General features: G+C 39.5%; 1 protein-coding gene across 2 annotated transcripts in view; it reads left to right on the top strand.

The window, feature by feature from the left end:
* LOC149531093 (S-adenosyl-L-methionine-dependent methyltransferases superfamily protein) overlaps positions 1 to 23,757 on the top strand; it is a 130,711-nt gene that overhangs the window by 622 nt on the left and 106,332 nt on the right. For both annotated transcript variants that reach the window (XM_089810528.1, XM_089810529.1), the window contains exon 2: positions 20,566 to 20,672. In XM_089810528.1, the coding sequence (XP_089666654.1) occupies positions 20,566 to 20,672 (107 nt within the window). The remainder of the gene's footprint in view (positions 1 to 20,565; positions 20,673 to 23,757) is intronic.

Raw genomic sequence — 23,757 nt, 5'->3', positions numbered from 1 at the left:
AAAACTTCCCTTTACCACCTGCCAGCTGTGAGGTTCCTTTCAAGGTTTTGGTCAATTCGGAATGAAATAAGGGAATACACCAAAAGGTATCTCGGTTGGCCGTGATTTCTAAACATCTTGGGCAGCTGTCTTCTCTAGGGTTCTTGCTAAGGTTTTAAATAATGAACTAATTGTTGGCTAAAAGTTTAGTAAGTCATTACTACAACTTGCAAAATTGTAACTTTAGGCAACGTTAAGTGAGATTAATTTTTCCTCTTAACAATAGAGGAGGTTCCCTTATTACCATATTACCACAGGCGGCTCCAACAAATACTTAACTGAAAATTCCCTTATTACCATATTACCACTGGTGGCTCCAACAAATACTTAACTGAAAATTACAAAATATGGCAACAACTACTTAACTGAAAATTACAAAATGTGACAGTTCTCGTAATCTGTTCCTCTTTTTTCAAGAATGAATCTACAAATGCTAACGAACAATACCAAAACTTAACAAAAAACATATTTGTTGCTATGTGAGAACAACACATAAGACACCAATCTACTTTATATGGGTGGAACAGTTGCAGGACCTCATAGTCTTCTGCTTCTATCTCAAATGATGATTTAATAACTGAATAAATGATAAGACACAAAGACTCTTATGGAATTCTCACTAAATTCTATGAAAGTACTTAACATTGAATCACAGAGTCTTTCAACCTTAAGTATTTGAAGTCACTATCAACTATATAAATTTGCCCTTTTGCAACATAAGGTCTCCAAAAACTCAAATTGAATTATAACTTTGATCGCAATATGCAACTCAAAGTTTGCAAGACCGAATTTAAAACTTTCTTGAACAAAGCATAAAACTCACAATCAATATTCATAAAATGTCATCACATAACATCTTGAAGTAACACAAAGATTAAAAGCAAGTTGCCTCTTTTATTGAAAGCAATTTAATCAACATCAAAACACAAAGTCTTAGAGTGCATATGCAAATTGGCAGAGTTTTCTTGCATTGCCAAAAAATTATTCTTCACAAAGAAGCCACTCCTTTATATAGGTGACGAGGAAAAATGGAGAAAGAAAGGGAAACCTTTGACAATCTTTGACTTATTCAAGAACCTACGGTGATGCTTCTGGTTCACCTGTCCCGGGGGGGAGGGCTTAATAGCAGGGTGGCCCTTGACGTCCTAATGCACTTGACATGTAATCCAGTTAAATGACTTTACAGGTGAAAGTCCCCCTGCAATTACAACTTGCTTTTGCATTACATGTAATTTGTCAAAATGAAATTATAAATTGTATGATGAAAATAAACGAGTGTTCGACAAGACATAACTTCTACTGTATCATCCTTTCTCAGTCTTCACGCTAGTACGGAATTCACTGTGATTGAAGTACTCAGATTTGATGGAAGTATCTTGTACCAGAATAAGAAACTGCATCCCTGATTGATTTGCATCATGATGATTGTTATTGAGAAAGCACCTTTTCATGACCATTTCAGTCTTGAAAGCATTCTATGTTCTCCATCATTCCATCATTTTTCCATCTCCTTGTAGGCTCCATCATGTGGTTGTTCCTGCTTCATATAAATCTTTTAGTCTTGAAGTCTGTTTGTAAAATAGGACCAATGCTATGATCTGCTAATTAGGTAGATCATACAGGCAAATAGAAGAAGTTGTGAATCTTTCTTCCAAGCTAGAACTTTGCAAGTCTTGAGCTATACATGTTGGATAATCAAACCTTGAGGGAAAATGGAAGGAATCAGTTTTTTAAGAGGGAGAAAAGATGAAATATGGGCTTTTTTTGCACTGCAGGTGAATGAAATGCAAGAATATGGTATAGAAATAAGATGCAAGTGTTCATATATACAAGTGGTGGTACTTCTTACTTATAAGTGGGATTTTAAATCCAATTACAAGTCATTTTGGGAAGGTTTTCTGCCTGCAAACAGGTTTTTAAAGCCCACTTGTGGGTTAGAAAGAGACTTCATTTTGCATTTGGAAGACACTTGCAAGTGCGATTTTAAAGTTCACTTTCAAGGGAAAAACTTAGCTCCTTTCGGCAAAAATAAACTTACAAACAAGGTTTTTTAATTCCATTTGCAAGTGAGAAACTATGCACTCTTGAGGTTCTTTCTCGAGGGAAGATCTTTGGTTGGCAACTTGCATCATTTGGGGAAAAACTCGTATTATTAACTTGTATTATTTTTGGGAACAATACTACACAAATCTCCTTTGCAAAACCAAAATGCAAAGAAAAAGATAATTGAACTTTGAAGAAAAAGCCTCATATTTCCGCTGGTTTGAATTTAGAGAATGACCTCCAAATCTTGGTTAAACAAGCAACAAGACTTTACCAAATCTCCTCAAAAATCAATGCAATTTTGAGTCTTTGATGATCTCTTGACAAATAGCTGAGGATGTAAACCGAAATGCATAAGAATAGCATTCCAAAGACTTCTTCAAACAACAAAGATGTGGTTCAAGCTGTGCATTGCTAGTCGACATGCAATGGAGATAAAAATCGACGTCCAAGGAGGAAAAACATGGTTCATGTGCATCACTAGAAGCTGCAAATGTATTGCAATAACAATTATGGGCTTTGATGGTCACGATACAAGCTATTATTGTCGATGTATTAGATTAATTCTAAAAGTCATAAAAAAATGCCCTAGGTGGGCTTTGGCTTCAACATTACAACTGCTGGAATGATTCGTTCTTGAAAACGAAGCATTCAGTATGAGCTTTTAAAAGCACATTACAAGTTGCGAGATGCATAGTATTTGCAGCGACATGCTTTATGATTAACAACGTAAGTGCTGGAAACAGTATTTATTCTTAAAATCACATGTGTCTGCCTTAGACATACTTTTTCAGCAACATTGCAAGCTAAAAGTCCACTTACGTCATTAAAATTTTAAAATGAAGACTTGTAATGCCTTAGAAAAGCAAGGACTTAAAACAAAAGATGGGTTTTAAATTGTCTTTTACATGCATTTTGTATTAAAGAGATTTCATGCAATCAGGGTTAAAAAGCCATGTTTAAATTCCACCAAAGTTTACATATTTCCTTTAAAAAATGTATCGATGGACTTTAATTCCTTATTGCGAATGATGCCCAAGACAATATGGAATGACTCACAATATGGAGTATTACCAAAAACTGAGTACTTGCAATGAAGGAAGAAAAACTTGTCTTTGCAAGAAAGACAGGAAAACTCAACAGAACCCTTCAAAAATGGCATCCATAGGATGAAAGGCTTAGAAAAATTCAAGGGATAATTGATTGCCTTCACAAAACATCATTAGGAATGCCTAACTAAGAGAATTTGAAATTTTGAACTATGAATTGATGAGAAATTGTGTAGGGCTGTCCAACGAGGACACTACTAATTTTGAGCTATTTGGATGCAACAAATAAACCAAACAAATCCACATTGTTTCTAATATCAGAAAAATCACATTTTTTCTAATATTAGAAAAAATGACATATGGTCCTTGTAGCTAGAGATTGCGAGAATACAATTACTTTCAGCCAAGTTAGCAATTTCTTCCTTTTGGGGTAGTTTTCTAGACCACAAGTTTGCATTCGATCTTTTCAAGACCGTGGGTTTGCACTCGATCATTCGTTCTGTTAATATCGACCTTGTCTGCTCAGGCACATTGAACCACACTCTTAGCTAGGTGGATGTAGTAGTTTACCTAACTTCTTAATACATCATCATGTCTTCTAGGAGTGGAATCTTTATTTTTTGTTAAGGGGGATGATATTATATTTTTAGCTCATCTGATATGACCACAGTGAAATACATGTATTTGGTAATGTTTTCATATAAATATGATAGTGGGGATCTATTAAGGGTTTAGTGCTCTACTATATCAAGACCAAAGGTCTATATTAGAACCCACAAAATGAAGTTCATATGGCTTTCATTGAACAACACCCATTGCCAAAAAGCATAAGCATAAAAAGTGCATAAACAACAATTTGCATAATATATAATATACTACCAACAAGAACTATAATGATTTGACCATAACCTCCACAAAATTGAATTAACACCACCAAAATAGATAGAATGCTTCCAACCTATAAATGCCACTGAGACTTGCAAACAAGGGAACTATGGAGGCTTACAAACACAACCACTTCATGTAACAAAACTATACATGTTTAGCATAGGCTCAAATGCACCTGTAACATGCATTACACCATGGACCTTCTACTATTTAATTATCTTTGCCCTTTGCACTGCATCAATCGACAAGCCATTCTAGAACATTGGCACTGTAAAATTATTGGTGACTTTTGGGTGCCACTATGGAAACAAATGACCTCGTGTCTCATAACCAAAAGAATATTGTGGCAGAACTCGAAAATTTTACTATCCAACCTTGCTCCATGCATTTCTTCATAAAATTGAGAAATGAATGCTTTAATCTAAGCACTTGTGGGTGTTGTCAGTGAACATGGGCAGTTAAATAGTTGGCATAACCGAGGGAGTTAAATGGGTGCAACGGTTTGCCTCGCATCCCCTCGGGCATTATATGTATGAACTCTTTTCATAGAATAGATATGGAAATGTGAAGATACTATTGTATATGGTGATCAATGAATAAATAAAATGCTATTGAGTTCTCTCTATATTCTGTGTTGAATACTTTGCTTTTCTATCTGTATGCTATAAGTTCCTATTACCCCACGAGGGTAAACATTTGGCGCCGTTGTCAACTGAATCCGGGAAGTGACAAAGGTAATGGAAGACGATGGATAAATGGGACTACCTATAAATGAGAATATCATAACCAATGAAAATGGAGTTACAAAGCTTTTCAATGGGGAACATGCCCTAACCACGGACTTCCACATTCTGTTTTGGGCGGCCATTGAGACTTTTGTAAGAAGGGAGGCTACATGGGAAGAAGTTGCTGAGGATACTATGTGGGATGCATTGAATATAAGCCCCGCTGCAAATAGGCTGTTGCAACACCTACCCTGTCTGTTAGCACAATGATCCCTTGTGCAGGGGAACTAAAGGGAGGAAATCGAGCGGGAATAATGTGGACAGTAGAATCAACAAAGTTTTGCCGAAAATAACTATCAAGAGGAAGAAGAATGTGATGAAACCCAATGAAGGACCAATCCATGAACTTTAAACCTTTGAGAAGGGAGAATAGAAAGGACTTTGTAAACTTGTAATGATAAGGTCACATAGTTGACCCATGTTGTACGGAAATATGAATTAATAAAAGGTGTTCTGTTTAAACTTGATGTTTTGTTAGAGAATTGATGGCCAATTTGATGAATAAAGATAGGAATAAGGAGAAATTATATGCCTTACAAGCTACACACGAAGCTATAATCCTCACACATGTAGAACAATGACAAAGGTTAGGGCAACTTGTTGAAAGACAACCAGCTGAAGGGTTGGCCGAAGGGGACCACAGAGGTGTCACGGTAGGTGACCATGGGGGTGCTACGAGAGGTACAACAACTGAAGGGGAACACTACTATTCGCTAGAACACCAGTGGGCAAGAAGTAGTGAAGAATTACTTGAGGAATCATGATGAAGGCTAAATTTGATTGGGGAAACATGAGAGCAGTTTATAAACCTATCTCACATACCACAGGTGGAGGAAATCCAAAGTAAGAGTGAAGAGGGAACCAAACACGACAAGAGGTGCTGAAGCGACACAAGCACGGGGTAGCCAAGACACTGTTTGTTCCTAACACGCCGATCGAGGAAATAAAATCTGAACTAAGTGCAAAACACCTTAGTGCAAAAACAAGCAACGTAGGTGCATAGATACGGAACTTGCCACCACCATGGGGGGCACAAATGGTATAACGATCGATAGTTATGGCCTCAAACAAGCATAAATTGCTCAAGTTTTTGGGCCAGGCGAAGGAGGATCTTGTGTGTCATTGCCGAACTTGTGAGACTATCTGGACGACTAATGGAGTTACAGACTAGGATGAGTGGGTCAATTAGTTTCCCGCTATTCTAAGGGAGCCATTGGCTGGTACTCTGGTGTGGATAAAACTAAATTGACAACATGTGCGGAGTTGAAGAAGGAATTCCAAATAGAATTCGAGTTGCTGTGAGACGACAATGAAATCCTTGCCGAAATTTACGGTATGAAACAAGGAAAGAATGAGTCCATTAGAGCTTATGGGCAACGACTAAAGGAATTACTTGGAAATATGAATTGTGTGCCAACCAACGAATTGAAGAAGCGATGGTTCATCAAGGGATTGAAAAAGTCCCTCCGAAAAGAAATGAAGATCATACCTCCTACATCATATGAAAACACTTTTAACTGTGCAATGGATTTGGAGAGTGAAAATAAGACCTTCAAGAGGAACAAGTCATCGGATGATGAGTCCTCGGAGGAAAGAAGTGATGGAATCGACTAAAATAGTACGTGCCTTATAGAAAGACCTTAGGAGGACGATGAAAGAGCTTAAGGTAACAAAAGGGGGATCCAACAAAATCGAGGAGGTTGAAGTGTGGTGTACTGACTACAAAGAAGCTAGACACATGAAAAGTTCTTGTTCGAAGAAACCCTTTTGCGACATCTACCAGATCATGGGACATTGCACTAAAGAATGTCCCTACAATATAAGGGCTAGGAATCAATAAGTATTGTTTACACTAGAGCAACCCTCCACATCTAGAATCGACGCTCAACAAAATAACAATACTGCATCATCCTGTGTCTTTAGAAATAACTGGCGGGGATATCGAGGGAATAATAATAACAACAATACATGTACCCATATCTAGTATGATGCGAAGGGAAGACCAATGATACGATGTAGACATTGCAGTTGGTGGGGACACTTTGCCCGGGATTACCAAAAGGAGGAGACCCTGTAGAAGCTGTGCCGATCATGTGGGCCGGGAGACCATGAGGACACCAACTGCTTGAAGCCTGGCGTCAACCTCCTTGATGTCGAAGGGAGAGGTGTGGAGGAAGATATCCTTGCAATCACACGAGCACAAGCCAAGAAGACTACGTATCCTGACCCTCGTACAAAAAAACAAGGGGTGCTGGAGGCGAAGGTTGAGATTGAGAAAGAATTACAGGTCTAAAGGGAGCCAAGGGATACGATTGACACTTCTGCTCGAGCAATGGCAGAACAAAATATCTTGAGGTAGATGATATAATTAGAAATACCTGTAAAAGTCAAGGACCTACTTGAGACAATGCCCTACCTAAGAATAATCGTGCTTAGCACCTTAATCGCTCCAACAAGTACATTATAATGGATCGGGGCTCCTGGTGGTTCCATGACAGACCCAATGCTGCTTATGCTAAATAGTGCTAAATAGTGCTAAATAGCGGGCAAAATCCTCTTGTAGTGGAGATGGGCATCTCGGGCACTAGTCTCACTGACACCATTGTTGGTGGTGGGTTAGGGGTTAATGGTTTGTCCTAAGACACTTGGAAGAGCCTCGGAAATCGATGTTGTGGCCACCGACCTTCAACCTTTTAGGGGTTGACCAAAATGGCATCAAGCTTCTCAGAACCTTGATGGCATCAAGGTTAGGGGTTGACCAAAATGGCATCAAGCTTCTCAGAACCTTGATGGCACTACAATTAACTATCGACACACAACTGTTTACCTTGGACTTTGTAGTCCTCCCTCTTCAAGGAAAGGGATATGATGCCATTCTAGGGAGAGGGTGGTTGGTGACTACCAAAGCTAATCACAATTGGAAAAAGAATACTTTATCATTTGAGAAGGGGGAAAGAAAGTTCGTGGTCGACATCAGAACTTAGATGCTTGGGGAGGAAATAACATCCTCGCACTTAGAATTCGATGACGAAGTAGACAAAGGGAAAAGGTGTATGGAACCCAATGGTGAAGGGATATTAGAGTTGGGGGAGTGCTCCAAAACTATGCAGACACCATGGACAACCTATTTCATTGGCAAATGAGCGATTACGAATAGTTCACTCCATCTTGTAACATGATGGAGATCGAGGAAGAGTCAAATGGGTTCCCTTGGGAATATAAAGAATATAGGGAAGGAGAAGCTCGAGTCAAGGAAAGTCCTGCTCACCAATTTTCTAAGGATGAGCCTATCAGATACAAAGAAGCCAAATTGGAGGAGATAAGTTTGGGAGATGAGTAGAACCCAAAAAACATCTTGATGGGGGATGACTAGAATTTGGTACTAAAGACGGTTGCATTCAAAATCTTTATGGAGTACAAGAACTTGTTCACCTAGACATTCAAAGATTTGAAGGGTATATCTCTGGAGCTATGTGTACATTGATTTCCTCTGGTTCTCGGAGCCCAACCCGTGCGGAAGAGGCCGTACCAGATGAATAAGAATTATGTTGTAGGGGTGAGCATCGAGATTGAACGGATGCTGGAGGTTCGAGTTCAGACGAGTGAATTGGTTCCCCTATTGTCATCTCCTTGAAGAAGGAAGCAAATCAGATCCACATTTGTGTAGATTTTCGATGCCTCAACGCAGTCACTATCAAGGACCCGTTTCCCATCCCGTTCACTGACAACATTTTGGAGGAAATAGTGGGCCACAATATTTATTCATTCATGGATGGGTTTTCTGGATACAACTAGATATCCATTGTAGAGGAAGATGAAACAAAAACAACCTTCGTAGTGGAGGATGGTGTAGATGCATACAATTTGATGTCCTTGAGCCTCTACAATGCACCTATGACCTTTCAACGGATCATCCTACACATCTTTGACATGATGTCACTAGGAAACTTTTAAAGCATTTCTTGATGACTGGTCCATATTTAGCAGGTAGGACAAGCATGTTGCGGCTTTAGGGGAGTGCATAGAATGGTGTCCACGAGCTTGCCTGACACTCAACTCGAAGAAGTGTCAATTTATGGTACCACAGAGGAAGTTGCTCGGGTACACAGTTTGTAAGGCATGACTAAAAAAAACCTAGACAAAGTACGGGTGATAGTGGAAATAGAGGCACCTATGGATGTGATAAGACTCAAATCCTTCCTTAGCCACATTGGATACTACTGCCATTTCATCAAAAACTTTGCACAGATCTCATACCTGTTGGAAAGGCTTACGAGGAAAGGGAAGTTGTACATCTGGGAGAAGATACAAGGGGAAGCCTTCGAGTAATTAAAATAAATGTTATTGGGTGCTCCCATTCTTGCATTCCCTAATTGGGACAAAGATTTCCATGTACACGTGGATGCGTCAAATTATGCCATCAGGCCTACCTTGGCTCAGTAAGGGGTGCATGGACTAGATCATTTGATATATTTTGCAAGTAAGATGTTGTCCAATGCAGAGAAGAATTATAGCACCACAGAATGGGAGGCCCTTGGAATGGTCTACTCTATTCAGAAATTCCGACACTACCTACTGGCTACACCATTTACTTTCTATATGGACCACCAAGCCCTCATGTCCTTGGTCAATAAGGCCATTATTCAAGGGAGGGTTAGTCGATGGCTTCTGTTACTCCAATAGTTCACATTCAAGATCATTGTACGACCGAGATTGCCGATCAGTTGTCATGCATTAAGTTTGGCAAGCCACCTGTCGGAGTAAACAATGACTTCCTAGATGCACTTCTGTTTTAGATTGGCCCACTTCTTTCATGGTATACAAGCATAGGGGAGTATTTTTCCATAATCTAGTTTCTACGGGACATGCCGCAAGGAGAAAAAAGAAAGTTGGTCTTGAGAAGACGGACTTTTCAATTGATCAATGACTTGCTATACAAAATGGGGCCAAACCAAGTGCTGAGACGATGTGTGATGGAAGAAGTACCAGGAGTGCTCAGGGAAGCCCATGAAGTACCAATTAGAGGACACATGGGTCTTGATACAACAACGAAGGTGCTCTTGGTAGGCTTATGGTGGCCAACATTACATAATGACGTAAGAGAATGAGTTGTGGGATGTGATACTTCTCAATAGGTAGGGAAACCTCTCAAACGAGACCTCATGCCGCTCGACCTTTCCCATGCCTAGGAGCTATTTGGAAAATGGGGGTTAGAGTTTGTAGGACCTTTAAGGGTTAATTGTGCGTGAAGGTGTCGATATATTGTAGTAGCCGACAAATACTTAACCATATGGGTAGAAGTAGGTACACTACCAAACAATTTAGGATTGAGCACTGCAAAGTTCATTTACGAACAAATAATAACAAGGTATGACATTTTGATTCAGCTGGACAGTGACAAAGTTGGTCATTTTGTTAACCATGCTATCAAATTGCTCACCACAAAGTCTAAAATCTTTCGCACCCTTTCAAATCCATATTGTCCTCGGGTAAATGACTAGGTGGAGGCAACTAATAAAATTTTGGTAGGTGTCATCTATAAGTCGTGCAGAGTTGAGGGTGAAGATAGGGAGGAAAAATTGCCCTCAATGTTGTGGGCCTACTGTACCTCCTACAAGGTGACCACAGGGTATGCACCATTTCAGCTCATGTATGGACAAGAGATAGTGGTACATTTTGAGTTTATGGTCCCATGTTTGCGGTTAGCCATTGATAATAGGCTGGGTGATATGGAGAGATTGAGGGAGAGGCTTTATACCTTAAACAAATTGGATGAGAAAAGGGCAATGACTCAGTGGGCAACCGAGGTGGCACAGCAACGGAGGAAATTTTAGCACAACAAAGATCTCCGTTGGATGAGGTTTTATTCCTGACCAATTAGTATTGAAATTTAACGGAAGGAACGAAATCGAGCCCAACAAATTTAAAGTGGCTAGGTTCCATAAGGTTCGGGAGGTGGGAGCCAATGCAACCGTAAATTATTGATAGTTGACGATAGAGAAATTCCTGATGTCGTTAATGGTTCAAAGCTAAACATTTATCATCAGAGATATGAGGGTCCAAGAAGCAATGACCCACGCCCAGATAGGAGAAGAAATAGTTTAGACTCAGTCAAAAAAATAAGAGAGAGAGGAAAATGGAAACTCTTGCGGCAACCAAATTCAAAAGAACAAAAAGCGAAGGCAAAGGAGGCATAAAAAGCACACCATATGACCCTCAAAGAATAGATTGAAAGTAAGTGTTTCATGGTGCATAAGGCATATAGAAGTAGATATTCACACCGTCCGGTTTCAAGAAGAGGGGCTCAAAACCCAAAACAGGAGGAAATATAAATATTGTACAGTCTTATGAGAAGCTCTTGAAAGGTACATGAAGTGTTTGTATGTTAGGCAAACTGAAGGAAAAGCAAAGCATCCCAAAGGTAAAGCAATATACTGTATAGTCATTGAGAGATGCAAAATCCGTATGTTGAAGGGAATTTCTTTTGTGGCGAAGGCACAAGAAAGATTGTATGGTGACGACAAGGTAGAAAGACCATGCGACAAGGCAAGTCTAAAACATCGTACGATGGGAGGATAGTTTTAACGAAAAAGGGTGAAGGGAGAACGCTGCACGGTGTCACCAAGAACATACACAATATTTGAAAGAGTGAAGAGGCATTGCTGTTAGGAGTAGTAGGGAAACATGCCACATCGTAAGAGCCGTCAATAATCACCACACGGACCCATCCGATTGAGCTGTTGAAGTCTAAGGAAGAAATAAACAAAGAGATGAGGCAAATCATTAAAAGCCAAGAGAAACATTGTACAAAATGGGTAGGGAAATAAACCAAAGTTGAAACACAAAGAGAGATTGTATAAAGTGCAGGGAAAACATTTTGGAAGTCCACAAGATTATGTGAAGAAGCTAGTTCATGCTTAGAAGGGTAAATGTACAACCCACGAGCATTGTCGAGGATGTCAATCAAAGAGCAAGCCTATAGGAACCGCTAGAAAGACCATAGGCGCAAAATGTTAGGCACATTTGAGGGAAAAAACTAGGCGTTGGTGAAGCATAAGAACTGTACAAAAACACTACAACCCTAACGGTTTTTCATCGTGTACAAAGAAACAATTGTGCATTCAACAGGTAAAAGAAATTGGAAAGCTCAACTACAAGTAGGGGGTTCGAGTATGGAAACGAACGCAAAATTTTTACCTTTAGGAGTTAAAATTGCAGGACAGATGGAGGCAACTGCGAGTAGCAAAAAGAAGATATGACCTAAGGTTCAAAAGGCTGCCCAAAAAGAATAGGTTTCATATCAGACCGTTACACTTGAAGGACTTAATGGACTGGAATGTCGGGAGTGGTGGCAAGAAACTCTTGAGATGGATGAGGTCAAAACATTCTTGCAGAATGTTGGAATTAATTGGGTGATTCAAATTCCTCTATTTTCTATCCAGATCTTTTAGACTACTTTGTGGTTAATGATTAATACATTTGATAGGCATACAAGGAAGAGCACATTAAAGTATTAGAAGCATGTGGTAAATGTTTCATTCATGATTGTCGACTTCACATGGGTCTTTGGCATACCAGGGGTGGATGGGCACAAAGTTGAGATAAAGACACAAAAAATGACACAGGAACGAAAGGAGTTTTGGATCAAGCATATTTCCTGTCACCTCATCCCATTGGAGTTAGAGTCCATAGTTAAGGGAACCAAGGGTAGAGGTATCCGAAAGGAATTAGTTGCAGAGGGTCTGTGGCGATGCATACTTGATATAATAAAAAGTAGACTAAGCGAAGCAAGTAGGGCCTCATATATTGCTTTACTATAGATAGTTCATATGAATGGCCTCATGCGCAGAGTTGCATACGACTGGGTGTCTGTGCTAGTAGATAAGATGTATGAATATATGATCCTCTAGCACCGGACATTTTATATGCCCCACTATGCCATTGGCCTATTTCTAGAGGCTACACTGGAACTGGTGCTTTAGGGCAAATTGGTTGTCGAAGAGCCTCTAGTCTTCTATTAGCAGTATTTGGATGTTGGAGGAACGACGATAGGTCAAAAGAGGCATAGCCAAGCAGTGGAAGAATCCGAGCCTGAAGACATTGATAGTGGAAGGGAAGCCACCACAAAGCCTTCTGGTAGCGACTCAACGACATATGATAGCGATTCAACGGAGGATGAGTCTGTGACGAATTCCACTCGGATAGAAGCCACCTCATTATTTCAGTTGGCGCCGCCTCTTCTATAGTCCTCGACACACTTGAATCCTACAAGGATGGTGAATATAGGGTTCTCCCCATCCGTTCCGACATTTGGAGCATAGGCCGTCACACCCTCGGGAATGCCTGAGACTGTTGAGGGCGAGGGCCCACCTATACAAGAGGTGGCTGTGGGACCTTCCGAGGTGCCCGCGATAGAGGTGGTAGCGGAGTCTGGAGTTGTAGGATTGGAGAAGGGGAATGTGATGGGTGGAGAACGTCAGGACAGCCTAGATATCCTAGCGGGCCAGGTTCGTCTGGAGGTAGTAGGGTCCAATGATGTAGTCACTGTTGATATTGAGCTTCTAGATGACCCACCACCCCCAAGAGGTCCCTTGAAGGCGACCATGAGCTCTTGGCTTAAACAATGGTTTGCGATGTCACTTTGGGAACCAATTAGCGCAACAGTTCTTTCTCCATGACGAGAGGAACCTCTGGAGATAGTGGACATAGAGGTCATAAGCCCATTAAGGGGGAACACATTGAGCACTAACATATGAAAAAGGAGGACATGACATAACAGTTGGTAAGGACAAGACAAAAGAGTTGGTCACCCTACTAGTAGTGCATGAGGCAGGTGATACCTCGACAGTTGGTATGGTTGTGCACTTGGCCGTGGCAGGGATGCTGTTGGAGGAAGATGAGGTAGAGGCGTCTTTGGTAGACTTGGTTACCAAAAGATGGCGGATGGTGGCTATTGCATAAACTGGGGCTTTGAGGGGTGTGACTACAGACTTACAATGTCTCCTTACCTTTATATGATAGGATTGCCCAACAACTTTTGCAGAACATTTTGAGCAAGGGTTGTGACTTGCTGAGGAGATCTTGGAGATGTTGCAGACATGGGCTGTCCTTACACTAGCTGTAGAGAGCGAGGTACAACTCTTATCTGCTAGTTAGAGCAGGCTTTCTGAGAGGGGTACTATGCTTTGAAGCATTCAAAGTTTGTCTTGGTTGGACATGAGGCTACATTGGTGGATCTACAGAGAGCTCAGAAGGAGCTAACCACCAAGATGGAGACAGTGGAGCAAGACTTAACCCAACATACCCAGGAGATGGAGGCCAAGAAGGTAGCAAGCGTGGCTACAGAGGACAAACTAGCTAGAGACATAACTTTGTTTGAACAGCTATTGGCAGCGACTGGTACTGAGAGACAAACTTTAGATACTAGCTTGGTCCAAGTTAGGAAGGAGGCTAATGAGAAGGAAAAAGAGCTTTGGGAGGCTGTAGTGATGGTGAAGTCCACTCGGGATCTTCAAATGGTTGTTGAGCACAAGTTGGAGGCAAGGGCAACATAGGTTTATGAGCTACGCGCTCAATTGGGATCTTCCATGGTGCAACTTGTCTCTTCTATTGTGGAACTATTGACATCCTCTTCCGGGACGCTTCCTATGCCTCCTTCTTCTTAGTCATAAATTTTGTAGTTGTCGTCATTCTCATTTTGGTGTTTGTCATCTCGGATATTTTTTGGATGTCGTCGTCCGGAGACAACTTTCTTTTTTGGGGGGAGGATGTTGTAGGGAAACTTGGGTAGTTAAACAATTGGCATAACTGAAGGAGTTACATGGATGCGATGATTTGCCTCGCATCCGCTCGGGCATTATATGTTGAACTCTCTTTATAGAATATAAATGGAAATGTGAAGATACTATTGTATATGGTGATCAATGAACTAATAAAATGCTATTGAGTTCTCTCTATATTCTGTGTTGACTACATTGCTTTTCTGTCTGTATGCAATAAATTCCTATTACCCCACGAGGGTAAACAATGGGTTGACCTTGTTTTTGTATGATTTATATCTCAGGTTACCCTAAAAAATATCAGTACTCTTTACTATATCTCCATCATTGCCATTGGCAAGGAGCCTTAATAGGCACTTCATTACTCCCCATTCACAATTGACTAAAATACATTCATCTTCCACTGTTTTCAAACACGACTATACATGCTATTACCAAAGACCAAAGCAACTTCCAACATGAGGGCAAATACACCTGCTGCAGGCATTGTATCATGGACCTTCAGCCCTTTAATTATCTTTGTTCAATGCATTGCATTGGTCAACGAGCCATTTCCTAGAATTGGTGACATTATAAAACTTCTGGCCAACTCAGGGTGCCATTATGGAATGCAATGACCATGTGTCTCATAGCCAAATGAAGATCCTGGTGGAATTCCTCTAGAAATTTATTATACACCTTCATCTCATGCAATTCTTCCTACAACAGAGAAATGGAAGCTTCAAGCTGAATATGCCTTGGTTGCCTCTTTTTTTCCTTGATAGATATCTTGGCTTACCCTAATATGCTAAGTTACCGATTCAGATGCAGGTCTAGAAGCGGATGTGGGATTTTTTTTTTTTTTTGTGGGGGGGGGGGATGTGTGTGTGCGTATAAACCAGTGACTTGCAAGCAAATAAGAAATCTGGGTTATGCCAATGCCCGAAAATGGCTGATTACAAACAAATCTGTTTATTAACAACAATGACACCTTGAACCAAGACGTCCAAATACAGTTCAAACAATAGATAGAACCAAGATGTATATTAATATGCAACTCATGTGATCTGGACTGTAAGTATCATTGGACAACATGTAAATAACTGCCCAGAACTGTCAACTGCCATAGAGAATTAGACGCCCAACCAATGAAGGAAAGTTGCAGAAGTAGTAATAGTTTGGCCAGCCACAATACCATAGACAAATCAATTCACAGTCTGCCTGTACATACTAGTTCAATCCAATATTTCTCCTCTTAAGACACCAACATCATCAAGTAGAAATCACAGAAATCCTTGCGTGGACTCTGGGTGCCTGTGGGTGGCATGCAGGTGGCATCCCGGAGGCACCCACAGGGCTTCCGGACGCATCTGGCATCCACACGCACCAGCTTCCGATTCCAGGGTTGTTGTGGAAGAATCGGTAACTTAACTAATATGGTAATCTTTGCTATTTCAGAATTTCTTTATTATTTCCCATGACGAAGAACCCCAATAAGCACTCCCTTCCGCATTCACTACCAACTTTGGTAGTTTTTTCTTAAGCTTTGCCTGAATCAAAGCGTGTGACCGATAGTAGCTTGTATCCACCATGCCTGTAGGCCTTACTGTTGCTATTAGTAGCTGCATTAGAACCATCACAGTTAGAAATCTTTTCTAAGTGATGGTCTGAGACTGGTCCTTGTCTGTGCAGGTCCTGAGAGGATTCTTCTCTTTCCATCTTAATAGAGACACCAGAACATCACAACCGCAGGACACCTACACCCATCCATCATACTGCACCTAAAATACCAAGTACCAGCTACATCTTCTAGATATCTGCAACCCCAACAAAAAACAAAAAACAAAACAAAACCCACCTCCAAGCGTAATCATCTTTTGTCTCTCTGTACAGTTTTACAAGCCACAGTTCACTATATTTACTAAACAATTAATGCTCTTACACTTGCTTACAATGCACACAATTGCCATAGTTTTTAAAGACTTTACATTTTCTAAAACTGATTACTCTCACCTAGAAAGAGTAAATTATCCCAATCCTTAATTTATTTAATTTTTACCATTGAAAAATCCTAAAGCAAGGTCCCTTGATTTGCCATATAATCCACCATAGTATTTTGAAATCTAAAGCAATGAGTTACCACAAAGGCGAGGATCATTTTGCTTCATATTTTCACCTCCTCTAAGGAATTAGTTTCCTACCTTCTTACGGGAATGATTATTGCAGGGTAAACAGTATGACAAAGTGGAATCTATAATAACATACGACAATGATTCCATAAAGATTTTTTGATTCATTCAGTCATGAGATATTATAATTTAGGAATTTTACACGTGGTCCCTGATCATGTTTCCAAGAGAAACATATAAAAGATGGCCAACAGTTGTTGAGGACTCCAAGCCGTCTGCAACTATCAAGTGTTTTACCAAGGGGAACTAACTTGCTGATCAACAAAATTAATTACATTACTGCTGACTACATCAGCGCCCCTGCAACCCAACTGCCAAAAAAAAGGAAAAAAGAGAAGAAGAAGAAGAAGAAGAAGAAAGTTGTCTTTCAAATGACTAACAAACAAAATTGGGAGGTTAACAATAAAAGTTAAAATCTACTGAGGTGGGTGAGAGAATGTCCCTCTAGTTGGATAGACTGATGATAAAAGTATGGATGCCTGAGAGTTGTTCTGCCGTAATCTACATGCTTCTATACGAAGCTTGAGATGATGAGCAGCTAACAGTTCTTGTTCTTGTACAGCTTTCCCCATTTGTGTAGTCTCAGCTAGCTGCCGCTTTGTCTGCTCAATCGCCTTATCTTTGTTTGCTAGTTGACAATCTTTTTCAACTAAGCCTGTTCAATTTCTGTAAGATGCGATTGTTGAGCCAATTGGTTTTGAGACTTCCAAGTGAGCTCATTGGCTTGAACATGCACCTTTTGGGACATCTATATGGACTCATCGCCTGGGTCCTTAAGTTGGGGATTGGAAATTAATTGGCATTGCTATCCCTCCCCCCAGAGGTAGGCCTAATAGGTTGCCATAGTGCAGTCATCTTAGGAAGCTCAACCTCTGGCCATCCTTTGGAATTGATATGCTATTGAACTTCTCACACCCTTCCTCAATGAACTTCAGAATACAGTGAGCTTACAGGATAGAGATGTGAATTGTAAGCCCCTTATAACTACTAGAATCCTCATCATTGATAGTGGAGTCGACAAGGACATCAATGGGCAGGTTCTAGTTGTTGAAGGCTATTGTTGTGCAAGGGAAGGATCCTCTTCTTGTATTGGCTGAAGTAGGTTTAGTTGCCTGTGTGGGGCATGACCAAACATGGTCATCAGTGGAATGAATGATCATAGGATGCTCTATGTCTTGAGGTGGGCTGAGTGGGGGACTGTCTTGTATCTCAATTGGAGTTCCTAGTAACTTCAACCAGTTGTCAATCTTCTTGGAGGTCTTAGACAAATCAATTGGCAAGTCGGCTGAGATTGATAATGTAGGAATGCCATTGTCTACAGTAATGACCTCATCTTGTGCAACTAGTTGTGTCTTGGTAGCTGTAGGCACAACTTCTGTTGGAGTATCCTTGGGTTTAATGCTTTATGTAGATGATGACAAGTCTATCAATGCATAGTCATCTTCATTACTGATCTCAGCTTCTACGAACATATTCTTATGTTTTCATTTATTGTGTCTAGGCTTGGCTTCTTCTTTTGACTGAGCTTGAATGTCTAATATGGTCCACCTAAATACTGTAGGTCAAGAATATTCTTAAGAGAAAGCTGGTTGAAACTTGCCCAACTTATCTGTAGGAACGAGGGTTTTATAGTATCCAACAATAATGCCACAGCGTCCTTGTCATGTAGAAGGCCTTATTCTTAAAAGGTAAATATTCCCTTATATGTTCTGATAAAGCCATGACCCAATTTTAAACTTCTTCCAAGCTAAGGCCAATCATATAATGATCTAGATTATATAGAAGATCAAATGTTTGAAAGTATTTTTTTCATATTTTTAAAAAGTATTTCTCTATCTTTTTATTTGGCCTTTTCGGAGGTCTTCTATTCAAAATTTCAAGCCGGAACTTTCATCGGTCCCTAAAACTGGGCAGCCATAGGCTCGCTGTTTTAGGGACTGAAATTAGATTTTTAGTTCTTTTTAACGATGTAAGCGGTTTCGAAATCTGAGTTCTAAGTCAAAAGTTATGATCCCGACAAGTTGGGGTAATTAAACACCTAGTTTTAAATAGTTTTAGTTTAATTTTGTAGTTTTTATTATAGCCACATAAATATTTTGAATTCATGGCTATGGTGACTGTTGATATTCCTTATTATTGTATATATTCTTTTAATCTCAATCAATAAGATGGCTTTTGGTTTGCATATAACTCTTTCGAGTTTTGCAAGATTTTCCAAAACTTGAACATTGGTATCACAGGTATTTTGATTGACAAGATATCGTGTTTCCAGCCCACTTCTTAAATTCAGATCATATAATCCACCATCCAGATGGCAATTTCTGATGTGTGACTAGCTCCTGTCAATTTGCATTTGAGCAAATCTAGGAGGCATTTTCATTCTGCATTTGCCAACATGTGCTTATGTAGCCCACAATTTCTTACATTCCAAATAGTATCTTTTTCTTCCTGGATTAAATCAGTTTTGCAGATCCTTCAAGGGAAGCTTTCTTCTGTTTGGGTGTTATTTATCTTGTAGGTTTGGAGACAATGGTTCTTGATGATGGTAAGAAAACAATACTTTTGAAGTTGGTTGGTTGAAAGGAGATGGTGATTGGACATCCCATATATTCTATATCTAATTTGTGTACGTGCTGATTATAATTAGCTATAAGCAATTTAAAATAGGGCTCAAATTCCTGATAGTTGAAGAATAGAAGTTGTGTGGCCTATTTACCTAGCATGGTGTAGCACAAGTTTTAATGGAAAATTATTGGAATTGCTCAGCTACCATGTGCAATATTCACTACATGTAAGAATTTCCCAGTATATAGAGTTTGTTGTGTTTTCTTTCTCCTCTTTTCCACTTCCCTTGAAATCCAAGGTTTTCTTTGATACATCTCTTTTTTCCTTGAAAGTGGTAAAATTTAGAAGCCTGTCCACAAAAAGGATGCAATTGAGGTGAGGAAAATTAGCTGTTGCAAATATGTGTATCTCTTGTTCTTAATGGGCCAATTTGTAACTGCTATTCACAATTTCCTTCAAGAGCCTATGAATAAAAATCTGTTAGCTTGTTAAACTACTCTGGATTTCCCACAGATATTAAGATTCGATGTGGTAAAGAAATGAAGAAATTTGTAAACGAGAGTTGTGCTTTGTATGCATTTCAGGACACCAAATGGCAATCTCAAATCAGTGCACAAAATGAACATGGTTCAGATTTTAGAGTAAACATCACAGGCTATTCAAAGAATGCAGCTCAGCATTTATAGTAGCAACAAATTTTAACTAAAAGTCAAACAATATATTAAAGAAAAAATGTTAATTTGTAACAAGTTAAGATATTACAAGATGAATACTCAGTCGTGTGATAAACAGTTTTCTTCAACGTGCAATTAATCCATGGCGTTTTATATTTAGTTTCTAATACTTGTTCAACCATCTGATAATGTGCTTGCCAACTTATTTTACAAAAGGCAATGCATATCTATTTTGATGATTCCCAATGAGATTTATTGTCTAGCTTGTATGATTTTGGTGCATGGTTAACTATTGGCTTCCTACCTATAGATAGCTGTTTTCTTACCACTTTACAATCTTTATCTTTTCAAGGTTTGTGTCGTATTGTTGAGTGGGACGATACGTTTAGATGCATTGTTCACTACAGCATTTTAGAATTTTGCATTTTAATTCGTATTTCAATAATGATCTCTTAGATAAAATCTATTTGGTTTTTTCTGAAGGACATAGTGAGCCTTACCATGCAAACGAAGAGAATTTGACTGCCCCTGTTCTCATGAGATGGCTTTCTAATTTATTATTTTCTTCATTCTAGTCACCTAAAGGAGATATCACCTATATGCAAAAGTTCTTCTGGACCTATGTTGGAGGACGCCCACCTCTTCATCTACAAGAGGATTTCTGCGGGACTGCATTTTTAAGGTCTGTTTTAAGAACTGAGGTTTCTAGAATTCAAGATTTACTATAATTTATAGTATACCTTAAAGGATATTAGAGGAGAGATACCCTCTTTATAGCTAGCAAATTATACTAATTTTTGTGCTTTTTCACTTGTCAAAAACACTATGGTATATCGATATCTGGCATTAAAGCATTTATAATTCAGTATGCTACATTCCAACTGCAGCGTGGGATATAGTTGTGTTTGTTTCCTTTTGCAATTAAAATTAGAAATTTGACCATCAACCACCAACCAGCAACCTTGTTCACTCTTATTGGGATACTCATAATTTCACTTTCCATGCCAATGACCTAATGCTTGGAGAAAAAAATTAAAATCAAAATCAATTGATTTGAGGCAAATGGTAAAATGCTCTTAAATAGATATTCAAATATTCTTACTCCTTTTAGGTTGTGTCAATCCAATCAGTTATGGTTTCCTCTGATTGGTAAGGAGGAGTGTAGACAATCAGATATTCCACTTGGCAAGAATATTGAAGTGACATTAAATGAACAATCTTCTGCCTCACTGGGAACACAATCTTGAGGGTTTCATCATCTATTCTTTCTGTCACAATGCAAAAACATTTTGAATGCTTTAATTATTTTTACCAAGCTTTAAAATGACATAAAATATTAGAAATAAAACACACATATTGAGTGTCTTTGCAAAAAAATTCTCCAAACAGTTCTTTAATGTACTTTAGTTAGCACAGCTAGTTTCTATTTCTTGTTTTAGTTCATGATTGTTTCTTTTAGAAACATCATTTATATAATTTTTTGAATATCGCTTTCATCTCCATTGTAAATACTAAAAACCATAGTTCAAAATATCGTAATTGATAACTTGTTGCCAAGGGCAAAAAAAAAATATTGGCAAATATCGGAGATAAGTCGGGAACTTCAAAATTTGCTTAAATTTAATTGGAAATGCATTTTTTTGCAAAATTTAATAAGGAGATGAATCTAATGAGTGAATAAATAAGTAAACAAACCAAACAAGCTGATGTAGATATACATATAAATGCAAATAGGAAACAAAATTGCATCCTTATGTGGAATGTTGATGGCTTGTAGATAGTCTCAACTCTAAACTTGAAGCAAACTAAAAATAGCAAATTGTCTTTGTAAAACTTTAATCAAATACAAGTGTCAAGTACAATATGAAAATAGACTACATCTTCCTTTTCCCCTTCTCACCAACTCGAGTAAAAACTACTGGAAAGGGAGAGAGTCTAGCCCTTGAAATCTGTTGTGGTTGGGACTGGACCTGCATCTTGGATGTAGGTGGCTGTGACTGGACATTGGCAATGACTGCTTATCTTCTGTATCCTCCTCACTTTCAGTGCCTTTATCCTCCTCATCAATGTCATCAAATCCCACTGCGGATCCACCCTTCTGCATATCCTACCTCGAGGAGTCTTAGATGTCATCGTTTGTGAACAATGGAGGCTGTTCCTGTGATGTCTAATTACAGTAGGGATCTATGTACTCCAAATCAAGTGGACCAATTGGTGCTAACTCTACTTTTCTTATGTGCAACTTAAGGTTATAATGCACATAACAAGGTTGTTGAGGCATTTCTATGCAAACTTGTTACTCTTCTTTGTGTGAATGGCCTCATATAAGCTCCGATTAGTAAAGGACATGTTTTTGCAGATGTGGAACATTTCCGCTCCAATTTCACCATCAAGCATCTGCAAGATCAATATTAAAGAGTTAGAAAATAAGGTGAGAATATATTTTAGTAACTTAGTTTTCATCTCCTTATCATGCATGTAAAAGACACCAAACATCCAAATATTTTACCTGGGGTTTGAGTGTTTCTTCCTATTCTTGCCAAATTTGAGGAAAAGAGCTTTCTCGTCGCATTCTGATACACTTCCATCTCAAGTGCAATGAAGTCTCTCACCTCAACCTCATATAACATCCTTTGCATGCAATCTATGAAGCCTTCATGACCTCTCCATTGGGATCCCCATAGGATGGAGAGAAGCAAAAACAAGGGTTGAGGAATGTAGTTGGAATAAAGTAACTATTGTGTTTAACACTTGTTAAGCTGGTCGGGCTGGGTGGTTAGGAGGTGAGGGAATGCGTCGGTTGGTTTCCAACCAACGGACCCTTTATAAGTACTTGGATGATTGTCAATGTACTGGCGGGGGTTTTCTGGTATTAATAAAAAAATCATTTCCTTGCCTACTGGATTGTGGTATTACTGGTACATTCTATGTTCTATGCATGTGTATATCAATTGTGTTATTTTGTATTTGTGAACTTGAGTGATATTACCACTCTACATTTTTGGCGTCATTGCCTAAGTTCAGATCTAGAGGTATTTTACCAGACAGGATGGGCTAATGGGAAGACCATTCATACCTTGCATCCAAATTACTAACATTGACGGAGAGGAGGAAATAACTAGGGGGGATTAGTTGACGTGCGACCTAGTGACAACGTGGGAAGTTGCGGTCGAATATTACGTGCAAGGGGAAGCCCGTGAGAGGACGGTTCTTGAGAGCACGGTATGTGACGAACTCTCCATGCCACCGGTGGTGCATGATCTCCTAGGACAGATTCCTTGGCTTTTAGCAAGGAACTTAGTACATATTGAGGATGAAAGAGCACAGATCGAGAGGGGTCGAAGAAGGCAACAAGTTCTTCAACAGTTTACCGAGAGGAGGACGCGGGATCACAAATTAGAGGAACCCAATAAGCCATGAAAGGGGGATAGGCACTGAATTACTTCATGCCCGTGATTCCAAATAAATATTGGAGGACAACACCAGAGGATGAAACTGAGGAGGAAGTCGCCCTAAGAACCTTACGTCTCCAGCAACAAGAAGAGAGACGCCGTAACTTGAGAACACAAGGGGATTCCCATCGAAGTCAGGAAGGGTGGATTGAATATACCATTGAGGAACTAGCCAATTTGGTTATTTCAGAAACACCAGGAAGGTAGTTCGGGTGCAGAAACCTAGAAACCCCTGCACGACAAGAATTCTGTCAGGAGGAGATAAAGAGTCAAGAGTCTGTTCCATAGGGAAATGGTGTTCCATCGGGAAGTGGT

This window comes from Cupressus sempervirens, chromosome 11 (assembly GCF_028749045.1).
Source record: "Cupressus sempervirens isolate cs-2001-9-10 chromosome 11, ASM2874904v1, whole genome shotgun sequence".
In the NCBI taxonomy this organism is placed as follows: domain Eukaryota; kingdom Viridiplantae; phylum Streptophyta; class Pinopsida; order Cupressales; family Cupressaceae; genus Cupressus; species Cupressus sempervirens.
Note: the sequence above shows the minus strand (reverse complement) of the source record. Positions and strands in the feature narration are given on the sequence as shown.